Source organism: Meleagris gallopavo, chromosome 5, assembly GCF_000146605.3.
Source record: "Meleagris gallopavo isolate NT-WF06-2002-E0010 breed Aviagen turkey brand Nicholas breeding stock chromosome 5, Turkey_5.1, whole genome shotgun sequence".
NCBI classification, from domain to species: Eukaryota; Metazoa; Chordata; class Aves; order Galliformes; family Phasianidae; genus Meleagris; species Meleagris gallopavo.
Genome location: NC_015015.2, coordinates 35,363,455 through 35,383,741, shown reverse-complemented (window position 1 = coordinate 35,383,741; position 20,287 = coordinate 35,363,455). Strand labels below are relative to the sequence as shown.

At 37.1% G+C, this 20,287-nt stretch overlaps 1 protein-coding gene across 1 annotated transcript in view; it reads left to right on the top strand.

Annotated features, from left to right (window-relative positions):
- RALGAPA1 (Ral GTPase activating protein catalytic alpha subunit 1) overlaps positions 1 to 20,287 on the top strand; it is a 114,797-nt gene that overhangs the window by 519 nt on the left and 93,991 nt on the right. Inside the window, exons 2-9 of the mRNA XM_031553770.1 lie at positions 1,470 to 1,506; positions 11,381 to 11,521; positions 11,990 to 12,039; positions 13,078 to 13,135; positions 13,772 to 13,815; positions 15,000 to 15,177; positions 16,270 to 16,385; positions 16,595 to 16,733. Coding sequence (XP_031409630.1) covers positions 1,470 to 1,506; positions 11,381 to 11,521; positions 11,990 to 12,039; positions 13,078 to 13,135; positions 13,772 to 13,815; positions 15,000 to 15,177; positions 16,270 to 16,385; positions 16,595 to 16,733 — 763 coding nt within the window. The remainder of the gene's footprint in view (positions 1 to 1,469; positions 1,507 to 11,380; positions 11,522 to 11,989; positions 12,040 to 13,077; positions 13,136 to 13,771; positions 13,816 to 14,999; positions 15,178 to 16,269; positions 16,386 to 16,594; positions 16,734 to 20,287) is intronic.

Below are 20,287 nucleotides of genomic sequence, written 5' to 3'. Positions count from 1 at the left end.
CGGGGCTCTGGGCGCCGCGCTGCACCGCGGACCCGCAGCTCCTCCGCGTCTGAGGGAGGGACTCGCGTGGCAGCTGCGGAGGGGGAGAAACTGCTGGGCTTCTTAAGCGTGATGCTCTGCAGTGCCGCATTAACTTGTGGTCGGTGTGTTTGTGTGGAAGTGGCAGCCAGGAGCGTCTGTGAGTTCCTGAGCCATTTTCCTTGTTGCTCATCTTCGTGTGTGTTCCCGAGGTGAGAGCTGCAGCGGTAAGTGCTGCCCAGCGTGCGTGTAGACAGGCGTTCATATAGCATTTAGACGTTTTTGGTTTGCAGAGTGATCATATAAGCACCAGGGTGCTGTTCGGGCAGCTGGTTCACCTGACTGGTGCATTCTGCAATGTGGTTATGTGCAATGGTTGCCTAATGGAAGAACCGGAGTTCCTTTCTGAAACATTTGCCAGATGACTGTGTAGAAATCTGAGTCCTTGATAACAGAATTTTGCTCTCCAATGTGTTTTGGGTCTTCAGCAAGTGTGTGGATTGTTTCTGATAGGTTATGAGCGGAACTCGAGCAAGGGCAGCACATTCCATATTTAGAGCTGACTACTGAATAGATTGGGGTTTTGCCTACAGTCGGGGTATTTTAAGTAGCTTGTGCTCAGCCTCCAAAAGTGGGTTCTCTCTTTTCAAAGGAAAACAATTCTTCCACCCTTTTTCTTTAGTTACATCATTTGAAGGAATGTTTGTTCCTGTATGGTGGCAACCGCTGCTGCATGATTTATTTTCTGCAACATAATTATTCTGTGTTTTGAAGCAGGGAGTAACTTTGTAGCTTGCTATTCCTTACCCTTCTATAGTCGGAAGTAGCCTCTTCTCTCCTGAGTCTCAGAACTTTTCCACAAACTGGTGCTCAGCCAATTGTGGCTTACTTTATGTTGACTTATATTTATTTTTATCTGCTTAATCAGTCAAATTTAAGAGGGAAGATTATTACAAAGAAACTAAGTACAATTCTGAATTAGTTTTCTTGGCTGCTTCTGGTTAACTCAAGGAAGGCAGTACACCTGTTAAAGTACATTGAACACTTCTAGTTTGCTTTCTTCTTAAGAACACTGTATTTGGCTGATATTTTCTGATCTGTTCTGGATCTCCTATTTCTGTCTCTCATCTTCTATTTACAAGATTTTTCATTCAGCTTTGTTAATACTTACATTTATTTGGTAAGAGTCGAGCCGTGAGCTCTGTGTCAAGCAAATGTTCTTATCTAATCTAAAGCTTCTGCTTACTGACTGTAGGAGACAAAATCTGCTGGGGCATGTTTTGGTGTGGTGGCCATTCCCCTTTTTCCACTGCACATGCGTATATCTCAGTTGAAGCATAGCACCCACATATCCTTTCTCTAAGTTTGGGAGCATACTGTGTATGTGTATGGCTGTGTGTGTAAGGAAAGGTGTGACCCTGCTCTCCAGCTTCTCTTGTATTCACCTACAGGATTCTGTTGTTAAAGAGAGAGAGCTAGATCCACAAGGTTTGAAACCAAGAGCAAGGAGGCACTTCTCTTCTTATTAATACATTAGTGTGAAAGAAATACAGTGCAGATTATTTCAAGTCCAACTACTGCTCTGATCACATCTTTGTCTTATTCCTTACATCTCTTCTCTCCCTTAACTGGCTTCAAAGCACGTGCCATTTCTTTTCCTGTTGTTTCTGTGACTACTCTGCTGAACCACATTAAAAACAAGTGATGTGCCCACATGGGACAGACTACTGCCTGAGGTGGCTTTGCATGCAGATACCGTTCTGCGGCTTGAGCAGTGTAATGCTACCTTTTCCTGTTTGTCTTTTTTCTTTTCTTTTTCCTACTGACCATTCCTCCCTATGTAATAATCAGGGTGTTTCCACACACTTCGGCAGAGCCAGGCTAGCTGTTGCCAGCAGAGTATCTCAGAGAGATGGAGGTGGAGTCTGGTCTGCATCTTTATTCATGAAAATGGTTTGTCTTGGTTATTGCTCTTAAGCCCTGCATGCTGGAGGCTAAAAGACCATTAAGAAGAGAATTCTGTGCTGTTTCACATCCAGCAGAGGGAAAGAAGTGTTTCTTATTTATAAGCTTAAAATCTTTTCAGTAGGCCTGCAAGGTCAATTGGACCAGAGTTAATGTCATTGCTGTATTCTTCCAGTGTTTGGTTCAGTGGCAATAAACTGAAACATGGCCATTGGATTCATGATGAAGACCTGCTGGGGGGAAAGGGAGTGTTGCTTCATCTTTTTATTTAAAGCACCCATTCTCCAGTTACCTTATCAAGTAATGAAATAGGCATGAAAGGAGACAAGTGCTCACAGATTATTAATAGGATATGGATGCTTTGTCTTTGGAGGCACTCAAGGCCAGGCAGGATGGGGCGCTGGGCAGGCTGATTTGGTTGTTGGCAACCCTGCCCATGGCAGGGGGTTGGAACTAGATTACCTTTAAGGTCCCTTCCAACTTAATTCATTCTATGAGTCTATTAGCCAAAGAGGAGAAGTTAAAAACAAATTAAAAACCTCATTATGGTGAAATATTGACAGTTGGATCCTGCAAAGCAATGGTGCAAGTCAGGCATCATCTTAAAATAATTAAGCTGGTATAATGTGGTTGTTAGCTAAAACCAGAAGAGACAGAACAGTTTCAGAGTGGATAGCACAAAAGCAAGTGACTTTTATTTTTAAAAAATAAAAAATAGTGCACATTAGATGGAATTATTTAAATAGTTTTACAAGGTAACTTAGAATGCAGTGAGTTATATCATTTCTAGAAAAAAATACTTAGTCATTATTGACAATTCAGTTTAAATTTAGTAAAAAATGCAAATTAGCCTGTGGAAAAAAATGTAGAAAATGTTCTTATAAAACCGTAGTGTGCAATTATCTGAAAATACGAACTTTATTTACTGCTGTAGTCTGTACAGAGAATTTAGAAATGAAAATGACACAGATAAGGATAAAGGATAGGGAAAGAAATTTTTGGTATCCCTTTTTGGAGGAGTGGGAAACACATGTAAACATACATGAAAAAGATAAGGAAGTGAAGCTTAATAAGAGCCACCAAATCTGAAGTTCCAGTGGGAGATTTTTGGTGTGGATATCCTTGAGTGTTGGACTGTCAAACAGATGTAGATATACTTGGGGCAGATGTATTCTTCCTATTTATTTATTTTTCCTAAAACCTCTTCTTTAGAATCTGCTCTCTGCCACTTAAGTCTAGCATCACATCTCTGAATGGTTCTCTGCCATGACTCAGTATGGTTCCGCTGCTGGAATTCAGACTTTTTCAGAGAATTTTAGGTGACTATTGAATAATCTACTGTTTATTTCTTAAAATGAGTGTAACAAATGACCAACTTTTGCATTTCACAAGCATTAGGTCCTTCAGGAGACTCCAAGTAGCAATAAATATTGTTATTGCCAAGAAATCCTGTGAAATATTGGAAAAAGCTTGAAGCCATATCCCAAGACACACCAGTCCATGAGTGAGAGTAATCTGCTTTTCTATTTTTTGCAGCTGCAATTTATTTCTTGAAACAGCTGGAACTATCTCATTTAAGAGACCTGTTTCTTTTAAAGTGAATTAGTTTCCTCCTATAGTGAACTGTTTGTGCTTTTTTTTTTTTTTTTCCCAACCCACTCCAATTCTTTGAAGTACCTTGAAACTATTCAGTCTTCTAATGCCATCTCTGTCAGCATCTGATTTTTATGTGTTTTTTTTTAAGTGAACTATTCTTCTGTCTCCTTTCTATACGCTGGAAAGGCTGTAGCAGTTGTACTTACTGTGATTTATTTTGGCGGAAAGTGCATATCAATCTTGAGCAGGAATGCAGGCAGGGATTCTCCTCCAATTTGTGGATGTGGCTCAGAGGTGTCAGAAGTGGGGTTCTGCTGTTGAGGACAGCTGCCAGCTGCAGCTGGTGCAGATGCGATCATTGGGATATGGCTAGCAGATGGCAGTGAAGGCACATAGCACATCTTAAGGAGTTCAGTGTTGCCTTTAGAATGAAGCTTGTAATTTTACAGAAAAAATATATATTTATATCAATCCCCAGTGTTTTAGTGGCTAACTGCATTTTTTAGGATTATTAAGGGGAGGTACTATAGAAATAATATTGCCTTGTTCTTACAATTAGTGTTGTACTGTTTAAGAATAACTCAGCATCAAACCTTTACCTCAGGATGAAGGAAAAAGAATACTTTGTTTTTCATAAATAATTTTATTTGCATCTGATATCTTAAAAATGCATTACTTATATTTCTGGATCCATAGAAACAATGTTTGTAATGCATAATGCTAAGAGAGGAGAGTGTTTGAAGTGTGGATTTGTTTTAATTATTTTCTTTTGTTCTCAGTGATCAGATAGTGCTTGACATCACGTGTAAGTGAGCTTTAAAAGGGAGAAGTCAAGCAATACAGTGCAGGAGGAGATACTCTGTGTTCAACATCCATTTTGACATATTGCTTAATATTAAACAATATGCTTAAAGATTGCATTTATCTAAAGGGATTTTAATTTAAGAAATGTATTTGGCTGGCAGTCAGCCCTATTGCCTCAGCTGGATAAAATTCACTGGTGTTGCACATCAGCAACATCATTCATTGTAATATCTCTTCTGTACTATAAGAAATGAAAAATGTTTGATTGCTGTTACAGTGAGGGCTGTTGGAAAGCTGCAGCAGAAATAGCTGCCTGGAATTTCCGCTGGAGATAACTGTTCCAGAAGTGTCTGCGGATGTGCAGTGCTGTGTTATTTTTGGCATGGGTTGTATGTTTTTTTTTTATTTCACTCTCCTGGTATCTTAACTGCAGAGGACATGTCACCAACGGTATTCGTGGCTTTGGCTGCAGGCTGAGCACAGTGTAAGACGCCTGAGTAGATGTTCTGTCAGTCTGACTACAACCCGAAACCGTTCTATTCTCTTCTGGCCATCAGAGAAGGGGAAAGAATTATTTTGTTTCAGGATTTTGGCTTGTGTTCCATGTGACTTGCAGACAGCAGTGCTGGTCAGTACTGCTAGCCTGTGAGGCTATGGTTGGAATGGGATCAAAGTCCCATGGTAGACAAAAGGACGGCTTCAGCTGCTAGGACTTGAAGGGAAGGTCAGTGTGGGTAAGGCTCGTCAGTGCTGTAACCTCTCTGGAGTCTGCTGGCAAGCTGAAGCAGCCAGACTGGAGAGCTGTCAGCTGCTCTGCTCGTTCCTATAGTTAACTAATGGTATACTTGGTAGCAGTTTGTATGTAGATGAAGGTCGTGCTGTTGACTTGCTTAATCATTCACATCTATTTTTTCCCATGTTCATTTGTCTCTAAAAGATGCTCGTGATCTGAAGTTCAAACTTCTCCAGTGTAAAATTGAAGTTGGTTAAAAAATTCCTGAAGTGTGTTTTTATTGTTTTAGTACCAGGAACCTCAGAGATGTTTTCTTTGACAACTTTACATAAAAATAACAATAATAATTGTCTTGGCTAGTTATTAGTGATCCAAATCAATAAAGATAAGGTAAAAACCTTGTTTAATAGAAGTACACTTGTAGCACGCTGTTGGAAACAGTGTGGCTTATTATATCCTCTTTTTTCACTTTTTGTCAGTCTATTGTTAAATATCCCAGAACCATTGGTTAGTTCTGGATGTTTCCTACTTAAACTTTTTAAATGATGTGGTTTCATATTCAGTAGGCTGTCCATATATAAACTGATTCTCTGTACTGCTTTACTAAAAAGCAGCGGTTAGATTTTCTACCCTGAGGAATTAAGAATAATTGCTGTTTGCTTGTATGCTGAATTTTAGGAAACTTCAGAACATCTTGTTTCCTAAAGCCACCAATTCATTATGAGAATCAATACACGCAATTTCAGTCTGTAGTTGACCCTGAATTTACAGAAAGGAGTTATACGTTCTGGCCATCCTCTTGGTCGTTGTTGGTTGTAGTTGTCCTGCTATTAGACTTTTGGGTGAGGATGAGGGAAAGTGAGTAAGAAGCCACCGAGTCTCCGGGTAATGCTTTTGATGTACTGTCTGCTGTATACATGCTGTTAAATCCTGAAACACTTATAATCAAACATAAAGCTAACGAGAGCTTGATCAGTAATGGTGTTGATTATTCCATGAACTGCTCTGGTAAATTTCTGTGCTGTGTGTAAGTGGTGAATGTTCATGTCTCTCTAAGATCTGCATGGGTTTTCAGTTGTTCTAGCCTTAAGTCCAGCACTCTGATTGTTTACTGTTGAAGTTGTCCTGTGCAAAAAATGAAGATTTACATACTTAATATTTTTAATCTCATACAGAGGCAATCTTCTAAACAGTAATATGCATTTCTCTTGCAAATTCACTCATAAACTTATAACACATACTGTGGACTACTTTGTAATAATTTTTACTGTAATATGTAGAAAACAAAATGGGAAAAGAGAGTTGTTGATGCTGTAAATTAAAGCTGACAGAGGTTGCCCTCTGAGGGGGGATGGATTGGGGCATTATATGTGTAAACTTGGAAACTTTCCAGAATTGTGCTTAGGTGAGACTGTACAAGTTTAAATGTACAGTGCTACATTTTTTTTCCTTCATATTTTACGTCTGACAAAATGATGGCTTGTTGTATTTCTTGTTTTTTTTTTTTTTTTTAAGCTCTTCTGCACTATAGTTCTAAGTATGATGTACTGTTGAAATAGAATCCTTCTTCGAATGTGTAATATTAATGGATGTTTTAATTAAAATACTGGATTACTTACATGACTGCAAATTATTCCTGGTTACAAAGGAGTGTACTGACAATTAAACCATGAGTAAAGCCCTGGAGCAACCTCTAAAGCAGAGTTTTAGTGGAATGAGGCTTGGAATCTGATTTTTCCTCAGTGAAGTTTTGCATGCCTTACTGGGGTTCTTGAAAAGATTGCAACCTTTCGCAAAGTTTTGAACAAGTAGCTTGCAAAAGAGTTGGCCATTTGAAAAGACACAAAAACAAGTTCCTTGAAGAAGAATTGACAGAAAATGAGTGAAAGTAGTTCCTAAAAGTATCATCGCATGTACGCACAGACGTTGACAGCAGAGATGGAGGAGGTTTTTGATACTGTTTTGTTTTAATGTATTTTTTTATTTAATCCTTCAGTGCTGCAGCTCTAGTGTATAAGATGGGGAGTAGCAGAACTTCAAGTTTCAACCAATTTAATGGAAATACAAGTTCCAGTTTATTGGGTACTCTTGTAATGAAGTTCATACAAATATCTTGGATATAATCGTCCATTTTAAGTTTGTTTCTCTGCGTCATGCATCAAAATAGAACAAAAATGAATGGAATACAACTTCTGCAATTTCAGCCAGAAAAACTAACTTACCTTCTTAATGCTGGAGCTAGAGAAAATAAAAGCCACTTTCGTAAAAGCTTAGTAGGAGGGACGGAAAGGAAGGATAGAGGAGGTGTCACTTCTGTGCTGAAATGCAACTTTCTTCCTTTAAAAAAACAAAACACAAAAACAAGAAACAAACAAAAAACTCAAATGAAAAGGAACCATAGAACATAGTTAATGCAGAAATCAGATTTGTATCAATTTTTAGGTCACAGAGACATAGTGAGGAAAACTCAGCAATCAAAAAAAATCCATGTTTACTCTAACTGTGAAGTGTGAAGAAAACAGCATTTTCTTGTCAGAACTTCTGTGAATAAAGATGCAAACCTGGATTTCAGTGTATTAAAACTATTTTTTGTACTGTCTAAGCTTTGGTTTTCACATTCTTGGAATATGGAAATAGGTGTTGTCCTGTTTTCCCTTTCCTGTTCTGGGAAACTTTTCTACTTTAAATGGTGCCAGATCTATTTTTGAGGGGTTTTTTTTTTTTCCCCCTCCATCTGGGCATGAGTACTGAGAACACAAGGAAGGAATGCATTACTTTGTGTTAGTTGCATGAAGCTGTGGTGAGAGAATGCAAAGTTCTTTTGTTTTAAAATATATAAATTTTAAATGAAAAAGGAAAGCTTGTTTCTGTGTGATCCCACAAGGTTACATCTCTCTTAGAAAGGCAGGAAAGTTTTAAGTAGCCAAAGCAGACAAGCAGCTTCCTGCTAATTCCCAGTTCAAGGCTGCATGAAAAAGACATGCATATGCCTCCTGTAGAGGAAGTGGTTTTTACCTCTCTGAAAAGCATTCGAGATACCTTGGGAGATCAGAAAAAGACAAATAAATTGTTAGAGCTGAAGAAAATGGTTTAAGGTGATGGGACTGAAAATCTGTATTTTTAATTGATCCCAAATGTAACGGTGAACTGAACGTTTTAGAAACACTTTTGTTCAGCAAAATTATTAGCTTCTAAATGAAGGAGAGTATAGTAGAATATCTCTGGAAGTTGGATAAATTCAAATGATGTGCATGCAATGCATTTTTATTCTGGTAATCAAGGAAAGCAGTAGTCTGTCTCTTAATGCATGGTGTAGCCTTACAGACTGATACAGGGGCAGCTGTGAATGGGGTGATAACAGGTCACCAGACAAGATCAAAATCTTCGAAATATGCATCACTATTTCCATACTGCACCTGATTATTCTTTTCTTATTCCTCCTTGCTGGGATTCTTGGGATTATGCAGCTGTGCATAATACATTCCAAATTTCTTTCACTAATGGGAGGTCCCAGATTTCTGGATCAATAACGTATTAAATCATGGAATGTGCTGTTTGATGATGAGCAGAAGCTGTCTTTTATTGTACGTGGCAAATAGTGACCTTCAGCTGTACAGGCACATTTTCCCTTCCTTTAAAAATTTCAGCCTTAAAAGAAATTGTGTGTGTGTGCATTATTGGCAGGTAATGACTTAACAAAATTCTTATTAAATAAAATGTTGTATCTTTATTTTCTTGGGTCCTAAAGCCGTAGCATTTACCACAAGCACTCAGTGCTTACTAACTGTATGAATTCCAAAAACTTACCTATGCTGTTGAATGTGATCTTAGGAAGAAATGAGAGAGAAATACATTTGGTAGAAAAGTTGCAACCTTAAGGAGCTTTTTACTTACATTATCCTCTTCCAAGGTATGGGTGTATTTGGGAGGTAAGCTTCTGGAGGTAATGTTCAGGTGTTAATAGTAACAGTGCGAGTCAAGCAGTGCTCCTCTTGTTTTTTCTGAGGTGACTTACGTTGTAATTAAGCAGATAAATACTAAATAAGTAGAATGGAATGTCACCTGTATTTCTTCAGAGAACAGAGTAATGGCAGAGAGCTTTGCCATAGCGCCAGTGACACTCAGTGATGCATCACTGCAGTAACTGGGGTAATGAAGACTGACTGTTCAGTTTGTTACGTAGGCAAGTCTTTAGTTCTTCTCCTGATGAGTCAAGGGAGCTACTAAAACTGGGAACTGTTGTGCTAAGATTGAATTTGAAACAAGAGTTTTTTGTCTGAGTTTACTTACACCTGGGTAAACACTGCTTATTTTAGAGATTAAACGTTTAGTATGCATACAAAAACACAGCTGGTTAACTGTTCCTCATCCATTTTTAGAATCTAGTACTATCTTCTTCCATTTGTTCACATTAGGCCAACTGTTTCCCTTGTTTCTTTGTGTATTTCCCATGCAATGGTAAAATAAGATGGAAAGAGTATCTTCTGCCACCTTATCCACTTTTCTGAATGTGTCCTGAATGTCTGAATGATTCTGAATGAATCATTCTTTTCATTTCCACTTCACTCTTTCTGTCTCAAAACCTGTTGAATTCATTCCTAATGTGTTTTCATGCCTGTAGTCCAAAACTCTAGAATTCTGCCTCATAAATGGAAGTGGATATAGTGATTGTACTGAACTCATAGCTCAGTTTCTTGTCACATTGACCTGACCTTCCTTGAATCAAGGTCCACTTTATTTAAAATGGAAGTATTTTTTGCTGTTCTTCAATATTTCAGACTACATGATAGCAGTTATGCTGCTGATCAATAAATGATGATGTGATCTGCGAAACTGAAGGTTTGCTAATCCTGTAGAAGGTCAGGTACATGCCTTATCTACCTGGACTGTTAAGGTTGTTGCTAGCTGAGCTGCTTTGCTTGAAGAGTCTTAGTTTTTAGTACAGCACTATCTTCTCTGAGAGCACTGACTCCACCGCACTCGTTATGGAAGACATAGGTAGAATGTCTTTCTTAAGATACTGCAGAAATTCAACATGTGGTAGAAAATTTCATGGCAGGAGTTGTGACAAAATTGAGTTGGCAGTACTGCAGAAATAGAATTTAAAATACATTGTGCTTTTGGCCATCCTTGCTTTTTTGGAGGGTGATGGGGGAGGGGCTTCTATATCTTGTCATGCAGATTAAGATTGATGTCATTTGAAAAGGGTTTTAAAAACATCCCGTAGAAAATTGGACTTAGAAGAGTGACAGTTAATAATGCTGCCTTAGTGTGTAGAACTGGTAAAGCTTAATGGCTATGAAACATCTGTATGCATTTTGATTTGCCTTACTTCTGTTGTTCTATTGTCTGTTTTATCACTGTTTTAAAGAGAAAGCATTTTATCTTTTAAAACTCTGCCTCCTTGTTGTCACGTGCTTCCTGACTATTCTTCTGTGCACTAACCTTTTCTAATCTTTTGTTAAATATCTTAGCAGGGAGTGCCTTTTCTTCAGTGTATTTATTGATATTTAAAATAATTATAGCAACTAGTTTAAAGTAGATAAATCTTCATATTGTTTTAATGGAAGATTTGCACAAAATTGTCGGGGGATTTTGGAAGAGAGCTCAGAAACTTTCCTGTTTACACAGGGAAAAGCAGGAAAGCACACCCTTTCTACCCTCACCACAACATTTCAGCCTCAGAGATATCCAGAGTTAGCAGCATCTCATCTCCAGAGACACCACAATCAAAGAAGCCTGGGGCAATGAATGAGGCAGGCATGTCTGAAGCTTGGTAGGGAAGGAGGGGGAGCAACAGTAGGAATCAAGAGCTGCCACTTGCTTCCTCGCAGAATGTTTCTCTAAGGAGCAGAGGTGGTCCTCGCTTACTGTCCTCCCACTAAGCTTAGTTGTGTCTGGTAGTTGCTGCTGATAGCAGTGGATGACAGAGATGGTCCTTCTGTTGTACAGACTGGAAACAGTAGGATAGATTTATTTCTAGTGAATTATCGATTAAATCAAGATTCATCTATACATGGCTAGCCTTCATGGAATTCTGATTCCCTGCTGGGGTTTGAGATGCTGCTGCCACACAAGCATATGTGAAAGGAGATGCTGCTTCCTGATTTAAATTCTGGTGGGCACTTGGTATTTAATTTAATTAGCTTTACTTTAAAAGAATGGAAACTTCAAGAACTTTTTTACCAGTAATTCGTTTTTTATTTTAATTCTCTTTTTCTGACTACAGGATCATGGTATGCTGGGGGTGACTGAATATTTGAGAAAATGAAAATCTTCTGTTTTGTTTTTCAGAGAATGCAGAATCGATTGATCTCAAACAGTTTTTTGATCTACATTTCTCACATATATATTATGTGTTCTTTGAAAACTTTGTGACTATTGAAGTAGGTCTGAAACAAAAAGGTGAGTATTTCAAATAGAATGATTTTTTTGGTCTTTGTGCTTTTGTGATCACATGTATTAGGGATGTAGAGATATGTATAAACACTAATGTGGTGAATAAAGGCGGAGTAATTAAATACACCTGAATGGGGATTGAAGAAGGAGAGTTCATTCTCTAATGGCTGGTTTTGCAATTTTGAAAAATGGGAATTCTTCAGATGCTAGGCTTTTTGTGTTCTGCAGAATCATTGGAAGCTTTACTTCATAAGATGGTGTGTAACTTAATCTCTGCCAGCTGCTGTTGCCATGATAGAAAGTTATATGAAATGTAGCTGTTATAAACTATAACAAAAGAAAATATTCCTTTTATTTGCAGAAGGATTACGAAATAATTGTTGATTGTAGAAGTGCATGTTTTGTTTTGTACATTTAATAATCTTCTTCAGTGTTGTTTAAATTCTGCTTTGGTACCTTCTCAATTGCATCTAGGTCACAAGTCTCAGAGAGAAGAATTAGATTCTATTCTTTTTATTTTTGAGGTAAGATAACTTCAGTATTCCTTAATAAATTTTTAGCTTTGAATTAAGTCCTGTTGAATAGTAACAGTAGCTATCCTTCAGTCCCCTAGAAATGTGCTTTATGCTGAACTGCATTCCCTTTTCCTTTTGCTTAGAGTTGACTTGAATTTTTGCAGGAAGGCATTCATAACTGGAAGAAACATTTTATGCGTGTGTTCCCAAGTTTTTGGTGGTGATGGTTATTACAGCGGCAGAACCAGATTACATAGATTCCTTTTATATTTTGGTTTTCAAAGTAGCATTTCACAATATCTTGCTTCACAAAAATCATTGCTTCATTTACTTAAGATAACTCAGAACCTATCTGAATTAAATCAGACTGGTTCTGATGAGAGATCATAGTTAAAAATAACTTAATGTCAAGTTTTTGTCTCTTTTTTTTTTATTTTGATCAAAATTTCTGATTATGATACCAGGGTTTTTCTTTTTAAGGATATTTCAAATAGAAAGTTGCTGAATGCTGATTATGTGGTTGAACACAGATTCAGGAGGTTTTTTGTTGTTGGATTTTTTGTTTGATTGTGAGGTACATTGCTGCTTGAAACCATAGGGTTGGCTATATAGGAGAGAGTGAATCTGAAAAGAACTGTTTGATTTGTTCATTGGTTGTTGCAAAAAGGTTATTAGGTGAGCTGTGCTTTGGAAGCCTAATACAACTGTTGTGAATGAGAGCAACTGAGTCAGATGCTCATCCCACTTCATTCCCTGTGCTGTAAATAGTAATATCCAGCAAAGGGTCAGTGAAGCTAGATAAACTGCAGCAACATTTGAAATCTGCAGGATGTGCCAGACAGTGTGTTAGAGCCTTTGGGCTTTTTAGCTTTTGGGATGGGATTCTATGGAACAGACAGTAATGTTTCCAGGGAAAGTAGTATGGAAATTTCCTAAAGTAACCTTTCAGTTTCTGATCTATGGCCTTTGTGAGAGTGTTCTTTAGTCTTTAGTGAATATGATAGCTACAGCATAGATCCATGGGTTCTATTTTTGTTTGTTTTGTAGAAAATATTGCAACTCCTTCCAGAAAGGATTCATCAGAGATGGCAATTTCATAGTATTGGTAAGTTTTTGTTTTTGTTTTTTTTTCCTGTTTTTTTTTTTTAACTTTTATTTTTTTATCAGTAGCTGTTAGGAGTTTGTGCTACCGATTTCATAAAACTTTAAGTGCCATATCAGGGATTAAGGTCTTGAAACATTATTAAGGTAGGGAAAAGAAAAAATAGATGGGAGGGGGAGAGAAATGAAACAACAAAAACCAACAACATAATAAGATACTCTTCTACCTGAGAATTCAGAAATGTAATGGTGGCTGAGAAAGAGCAAAGGCAAGTGGACAGCTGCACTGTAAACTAATTTTCCAATTTTTCATATAGTAATAGATTGAAAAAATTGGGGAAGATCTGTATTTGTAAATGGGTAACTCTGATTATACTTGTATTAATGATGTAAGAGTCATTTGTGTTTAGTGTATACTTCCCCAGAAGTCCTTTAGGAAAGATGATCTATGTCACAAGGAAGCTGTGAGAGGTGATCTTTTTTTCCTTCTGGCATTGAGAGAGTTGCCTGAAGGTAACAAGTTCACCAAGATTAAAATGGAGGTTGCCAAGGACTTGTTTAAAAGATGCTATCAAGTCTGACCGAGAACTCTGACATCTTTCTTAGCAAAGAAATTAAGAAAAACATTTTTTCTTTTCAGGCTTGATTTTAAAGAAGCTTCTTCATACTGGAAATTCATTAAAGGTATTGGAAATAGTTGCATACTTTTTAATTTTGTCTTAATTACTTAAAAATAAGAACTTAAAATTTAGTTACTTAAATTACTTAATTACTTAAATACTTAAAAATTACTTAAAAATAAGGTGAATTTTTATGGAAAAATTATAGTAGTGAGAATCAGGTCATGACTTATGTGTCATGAAGTAATCATTTCTAGTCAATATCTTAATTTCAGTAGAACTGTTGACAGTAGTAATAGGATAGCTATTTTAAGAATGTGTGCAAATAACTGAAGATCAGTTCATTGCTGAGGTTCTGATTGTCTTAGTGTCTTTGACCTAGGTAATTCTCTAGTGGGTAGTAAAATAACAATGGTTGACTATGTAGTTTTGGTACAGGAGTAAGCAGCTGTGCCACTTCTCTGTAAACCATCTTCAAGCTTTTTGGTCCTGAAGTCCTCCAATGTGAGAGCCAGGAGAAGATTATTCTGGAACTCTACCTCATTACTTGAAGAAGGAATGAAAAAAGGTAGAGGAAGTATAAATATCCAAAGGGTGAGTGTCAAGGGAATAGGCCAGGCTCTTTTCAGTGCTGCCCAGTGACAGGGCGAGGAACAGCAGGCAAAAACTGGAATGCAGGAAGTTCCATGTGAACATGAGAAGAAAGTTCTTTACTTTGAGGATGACAGCAATGGAACAAGTTGCCCAGAGAGGTTTTGGAGTCTGCTTCTCTGGAAATACTCAAAACCTGCCTGTACACTTTCCTATGCAACCTACTTAAGGAAACTTGCTTTAGCAGGGGATTGGGCTAGATGATCTCCTGAGGTCCCTTCCAACCCCCACAATTATGTGATTCTGTGAGTCCTGCTACAGCAAAAAGCTTGCTCTGCTATTACAGTTTACAAATATATTTCAAGATCTTATGATATTACTTATTTTCTTAAAAATTCAGATGGCATCTTACACTACTCAAGCAAGTGAGTAGGTGTATATTGTTTTCTTCCTCTTCTTTCAGGGAAAACACTATGAAAGAGATTACGTGGGGCTTGCATTTCAGCAGGGCCTGCAGATTGCTAGCTTGTCTTTGCTGGTGATTACGCTGCCTGTTCTCATCTTTTCCATCCCTGTCTTTCTCCTCCTCCCTTCAGGATGTACAGAATTGTTTTGGTCCAAGTTAACTTGTTCCCTTGTTCTGTTTTCTCATTTCAGATACGTCGAGAGGGTGTGCGTCTCTTTCTGCTGTGGCTGCAAGCACTTCAGAATAACTGTAGTAAAGAACAACTGTGGATGTTTTCTTGTTTAATTCCTGGATTTTCATCACCACAATCTGAATATGGTCCCCGAACACTAGATAATCTCATTAACCCTCCTCTTAATGTTCAAGAAAGTAAGTAATTTAGTAAAAATTACTCTTTTTTTTGTTTTTCACATAATTGATATGATAATGATCCTGGCTTTAAAAATTTCTTATCTTCCCTAATTGATAGAATGTAGAGATAACTTTTTCTTATGATTGTTTTCATGGCAAATTTATCTTCAGCTGTTCACTCCAGCAGTATCAGTTAATTGTAGCTTTGGGGAGAATTCTTACTTCGTAATTCAATGCATACAACTTTTGTAGGAATTCAGATTTATCCATGAATTGGAATTAAGTGGTGTTGCTTGCAAACTGTGTATTCAGACAAATGTGAATAAGAAGTTAAGCACTTTATTCCTCAGAGCAGAAAGTGCTGTTGCCTTTCTCCCCACCTCCACCTAATGCTTTAGAGTTGACACAAGCATTATTTATAGGAGCAAACAGTGTCTTGTTGGTTGGTAGTTAAATTTACAGAAAGAAAGCTGACTCCAGTTGCTGAATTTCCTGACAGGTTAGCTCTGGAGATGTAAGTTACTTTAAGCCCTGTTTTGAAGTTATCTCGTATGCAGACACAAGAAAGAAAGAAAAAATCCAACTGTGGAGGCAGCGTAGAATTGCAGAATGCAAAGAGTTAAATGCAGGCATCTTACTGCAGGACCAAGAGAAAAATAACACCTATCTAGCTTCACTTTAGAGGCAAAGGATGTATAAAACTAAAACTATTTGATGTAACTGATGAATTGCTAAATGAAGAAAATGTAGATGTAAATAAAGCGTTGGCATTTGTGGAACACAAAACACTATGCTCTTCATTATTTGCATAAATTTAGAAATATTGATTATGTCCACTGGAAAAATTTGGTCTTAGCAGGTAAATTCCAAGGTGTGCATAAAGATAATTTAATTCTCCTCTGTATTTTTAGTTATGTAAGAAATTATTTATATGTTGATTTATTAGCTAAAGCCTACTGAATTTCATTGATGTGCGTTTACTTGGTTTTGCCTGTACCTCTCTGTTTATAGCGGTACATTTCTGCTTTCATGACTTGGTAGATATTTATACGGAAGTCATATAAATGTAGATCTGATTTTCTTTAAATCATTATTAATATTCTTTAATAGCTCAAGTGACTATAGAGGAAATCACTCCACTTGTTCCTCCTCAATCTGGAGATAAAGGACAAGAAGACTTAACAAGCTATTTCTTGGAAGCGCTTCTGAAATACATAGTAATTCAGGTATGTTCTGCAGCTCTCAAGCAAATAAACATGAAATAACTAACGTCTATTTGTCCAATGGAAAGGGAAAAAAACACTGTTAGCACTCTATATTGCAAATGTATATAAAAATGATATTGCTTTATGGAAATAATGTATAAAGAGACAATTTCATCTGTCATCTTTCTCTTCTAGATTTACTTAATTTAAAATATTTTCTTGATTTTAAGGTTAAGAGTTTAGAATGGAAGAACAAAGAAAACCAGGAAAAGGGATTTTCATTTTTATTCTCAAATTTTAAGAAATATTACTTACCTTCTATCTTCCCAAACATCTGTAAGGAGACCAGCTTATATAACCCTATACTTGGTAAGTCTATACAACTGATAAAGTAAATAATCGTTACGTTTCCTCTAACAAAGAACATGGCAAAGCAGTTTCTTGCTTGAGTTATACAAAAAGAATGTTCTTTAATGCTTGGTATTTCTTATGAAAGGAAAATGGCTTTTGTTTCATGGTTTTCAATTATCTGTGGAAGCACTTGATCCCTTTGTTAATGTCTGTCAATCTTGATGTACTAACACAATTCTTTATGTGACCTCTGTTGTTATGCTCAGAAGATAAACTAATTATGTTAATACAAGAGAAGTTCTGCTCTTGGGGGATGCTGATTTTATCCATACAGAATATGTACAGATAAAGAAACATCTGGATCATTCTGTGCTTGTTCAAGAGTTCAGTCAGGGCAAAGTTAGCTGTGTTTTTACGTCACCTGTATTTTTGTCATGAGCTTGCATTAGGAGGAGGAAGGTAGGTTTTAACAATCTTTAAAACAGACCTTGCTAAAATGTATCTTTCCATATAAATCTGGAATTCTAGGTGTTTACTTAGCAAACCCAACTAGAATTTTGTTCAGAGGCATTTAGCTCATTCTTAACTAGAATGTTGTTTGTGTATCCTGACTTTGCTATCTCAGGTTTATATTCTCCCACACAACAAACAAAGCAATATAATCTACTCAGGCTCTTAGATACCATTTCATTGCTTGAATAATATGTATATAGCACCGCTTCTTTTGGCTGTCGATGCAGCATCTCATAAGGATTAATAGTAATCTCTCCAGCCACAATTCCATATTCTAAAATCAAGCTGTGAGGAAAGGATGCTGAAAAGGTCTTTCTTGCTGCCAGTCTGTGTGTGGATTATGGTTTTCTGAAGAGATTTGTATTTAAAATCTGGGATGGGTGTTCCCACAAACGGTGGACCTTCTCACACAGAGAAAAGGGAACAGTATAAATCCTGTCATAAGCAATTGTGGAACAAGAATTGTGTGAAGATACTGAAGAGCTTCATTGGTGAAATATCTGCAAGTGCTGCTGCTTTGAGGTCTTGGAAGAAGAAATGTGGAAACCTTATTTCTTTCTATGGAGGTCTTGATTGATTCTTCCACAGAAGTACTACTGTAGTTCTTTTCCTGTGAATCATAAACAGGAAACTTGCAAGGCCTTAGAACAATGGGAAAGAAGGAAAAAAAAGCGAACACACAGATCTTCAAAACTACTGTCAGTGCCTTAAGTTGTGCGAAGTCAGAAGCGGTCTGAGGAAGAGTACAGTAACAGAGACAAAAGAAACACTGGTAAGTGGAATAGAAATTTTCCTTTCTGAAATTCTTCTCTGGCATTCTTCTCCTCGCTCTAATTGAAAACTATCCTCTACTTGCCAGTTCTGAACAAAATTGACAAGTCATTTAGGCAGAAAACAGCAAAAGCTTGGACACTGAGCATGCTGATAAAGCCAGTAGGACAAAAGCACATGTTTTTATGTTTAATTTAGAAAAAATCATGAGGTTACAAATGAAAACAATAGTTTTACTAAGCAAGCATTAGTTCTTAGGATTTATTGAAGGTGGTAGATTGAGTAATAATTTTCTTAAGCAAGATTTTCAGATGTGTATCAGTTACAGTAATGCATATTCAGTTACAAGAAGCTAACGTGCCTCCTGAATTTCTTGGAGTCTCAAAGGCTTAGAAGAGCAGTACAGTACAAGAGTAGAATTGCTTGAAATGTCTTTTAACATCTATTCATATTCTGTAAGATGTTCTTTGGAATATGAATTTCAGAGTCATTTTTACTTCCATCATACCTATCTGTTCCATTTCCAAGCCATTTAAGAGAGCTTATTTGTTTACAGGTAAACAAGAAAGTAGTCTGTCCCATAGCTCTCTGTGCTTCTTACTGCCTTAAACTAAGCATGGTCAAAACTGCAAGGACCACCATTATATCTTTTTTTTCCTTAGTCTTTTCATTTTCTGCTCCATACAAAACTTGTCCTCTTGGCGTAAGCTCACACTATGTTCCCTGAGTGGAGGGAAAAACTAAACAGAATAAAGGAAAAATGGAAAGTTGGGGAAGGGAATATTTTCTTGTGTTATTTTAGTCAATTTAGTAAGCTTCTGATTTGCTCTGGTTTTAGGTCTGTGTCCTTACATGAAGCCCTCACAAATACTTTGAAGACTGGCAGAAGTGTGAAAACACAAGAAATAATTGATGGAGGATGCATTTGAGAAACAGCTGTAGTACATGATATAGTTGAGAAGAATATATGGAGAGAGGCTTTTCTGGGAAGATACTGTAAAATTACAGGAGACAGTGCACTGCAAAGACGTTTACAGCTTGTGTGCTGTTTTTTTCAAAAGGGTGAAATGGCTATCCAGGTGCTGTTACTGCATAGCTAGGATTGTAGCCTTCACCTTCTACTGAATGCAGTAGATGTCAGAGGACTGATTTTTCTGCGTTACACTATCAGGCATATCATTTTTTCACAGGCTGTGCAGTGACACATGCTGCAGTTTAAGATGTATAATTTTTCTTAGATGTTTTTCTTAAGTTGCTGCTTTCTACAAAATGGTAATGGTATACTTTTCTGTATTTGTAGTAAATAAAAACTTTCTAAGCTGTTTAAAAACGTTCTGTGCATTTGTAACTTATTCTTACATGATGGTATACAAGAGTCATGCAGTTTCCTCTAAAAATAATGTTTCCGTTGAAAGTACTGGATTAAATTTTAAAGAAATACGTTTTATAAACATTCCTCAGTTAAGTAGTGTTGTGTTGAGATTATCACTGGTTTTGTGAGTGTCTCTTGGAAGGAAATTGAGATGCATCGACTTAGATATTCTCAGTGCTGGTGCTGGATATTGTCTCGTGTATCTGTAATATTAACAGAGAAACCTTTGTCGTAGGGTGGCTGTGAACTTCAAACATCTGAAAGTTTATATTTCTATCGTAAGATAATCAGCTATTATCTAGGAAATTATTACATTGCTGCTGTCTGCATTTATTCTTCCTGGATTAATGACACCATATGTAACCCAGAAGAAGTAATACTGTATCCCTGAAAAGCTGTTGGCCTAACATTAGGAAGATACGGATGGGGAATGGTTTTACATTTTCTAACATGGCTACTTTACATCTTCTTTGAATCCTAGCACTAGTATTTTTGAACTGCCTACTAAAGATTGTAAAACTATGGAATGTATTTTAAGTGTCCAGTGCATCTCTCTCTTTATCTGAGTAGGATCATCATTTTCTGTTTTCTCTCTTCTGGGCAGGGTTTGGGATTGCGTGGTATCTCTAGATAATACTGTTATACTGAAATACCAACAGTAAGATGTGCTCTGATGGCACCCGATGTCTTCAGTCCTTAGCTGCATTTTCATTGACTCTGTATTTGAGCAGATCTCCTACTTGCTTTTCTACACTGAAGAACTGGAAATAAACTTGGCACACTACTCCCACCGAAATGCCATTCACATCCAGAAGTTTTGCAGTCGCTTCTGACTGTTGATTTTTATATAGCGCTGTTCTGTACCCAGTATTGGGTTGTGAAACCTAGACATCAGATTTTGTGGCATTGAGCTAAC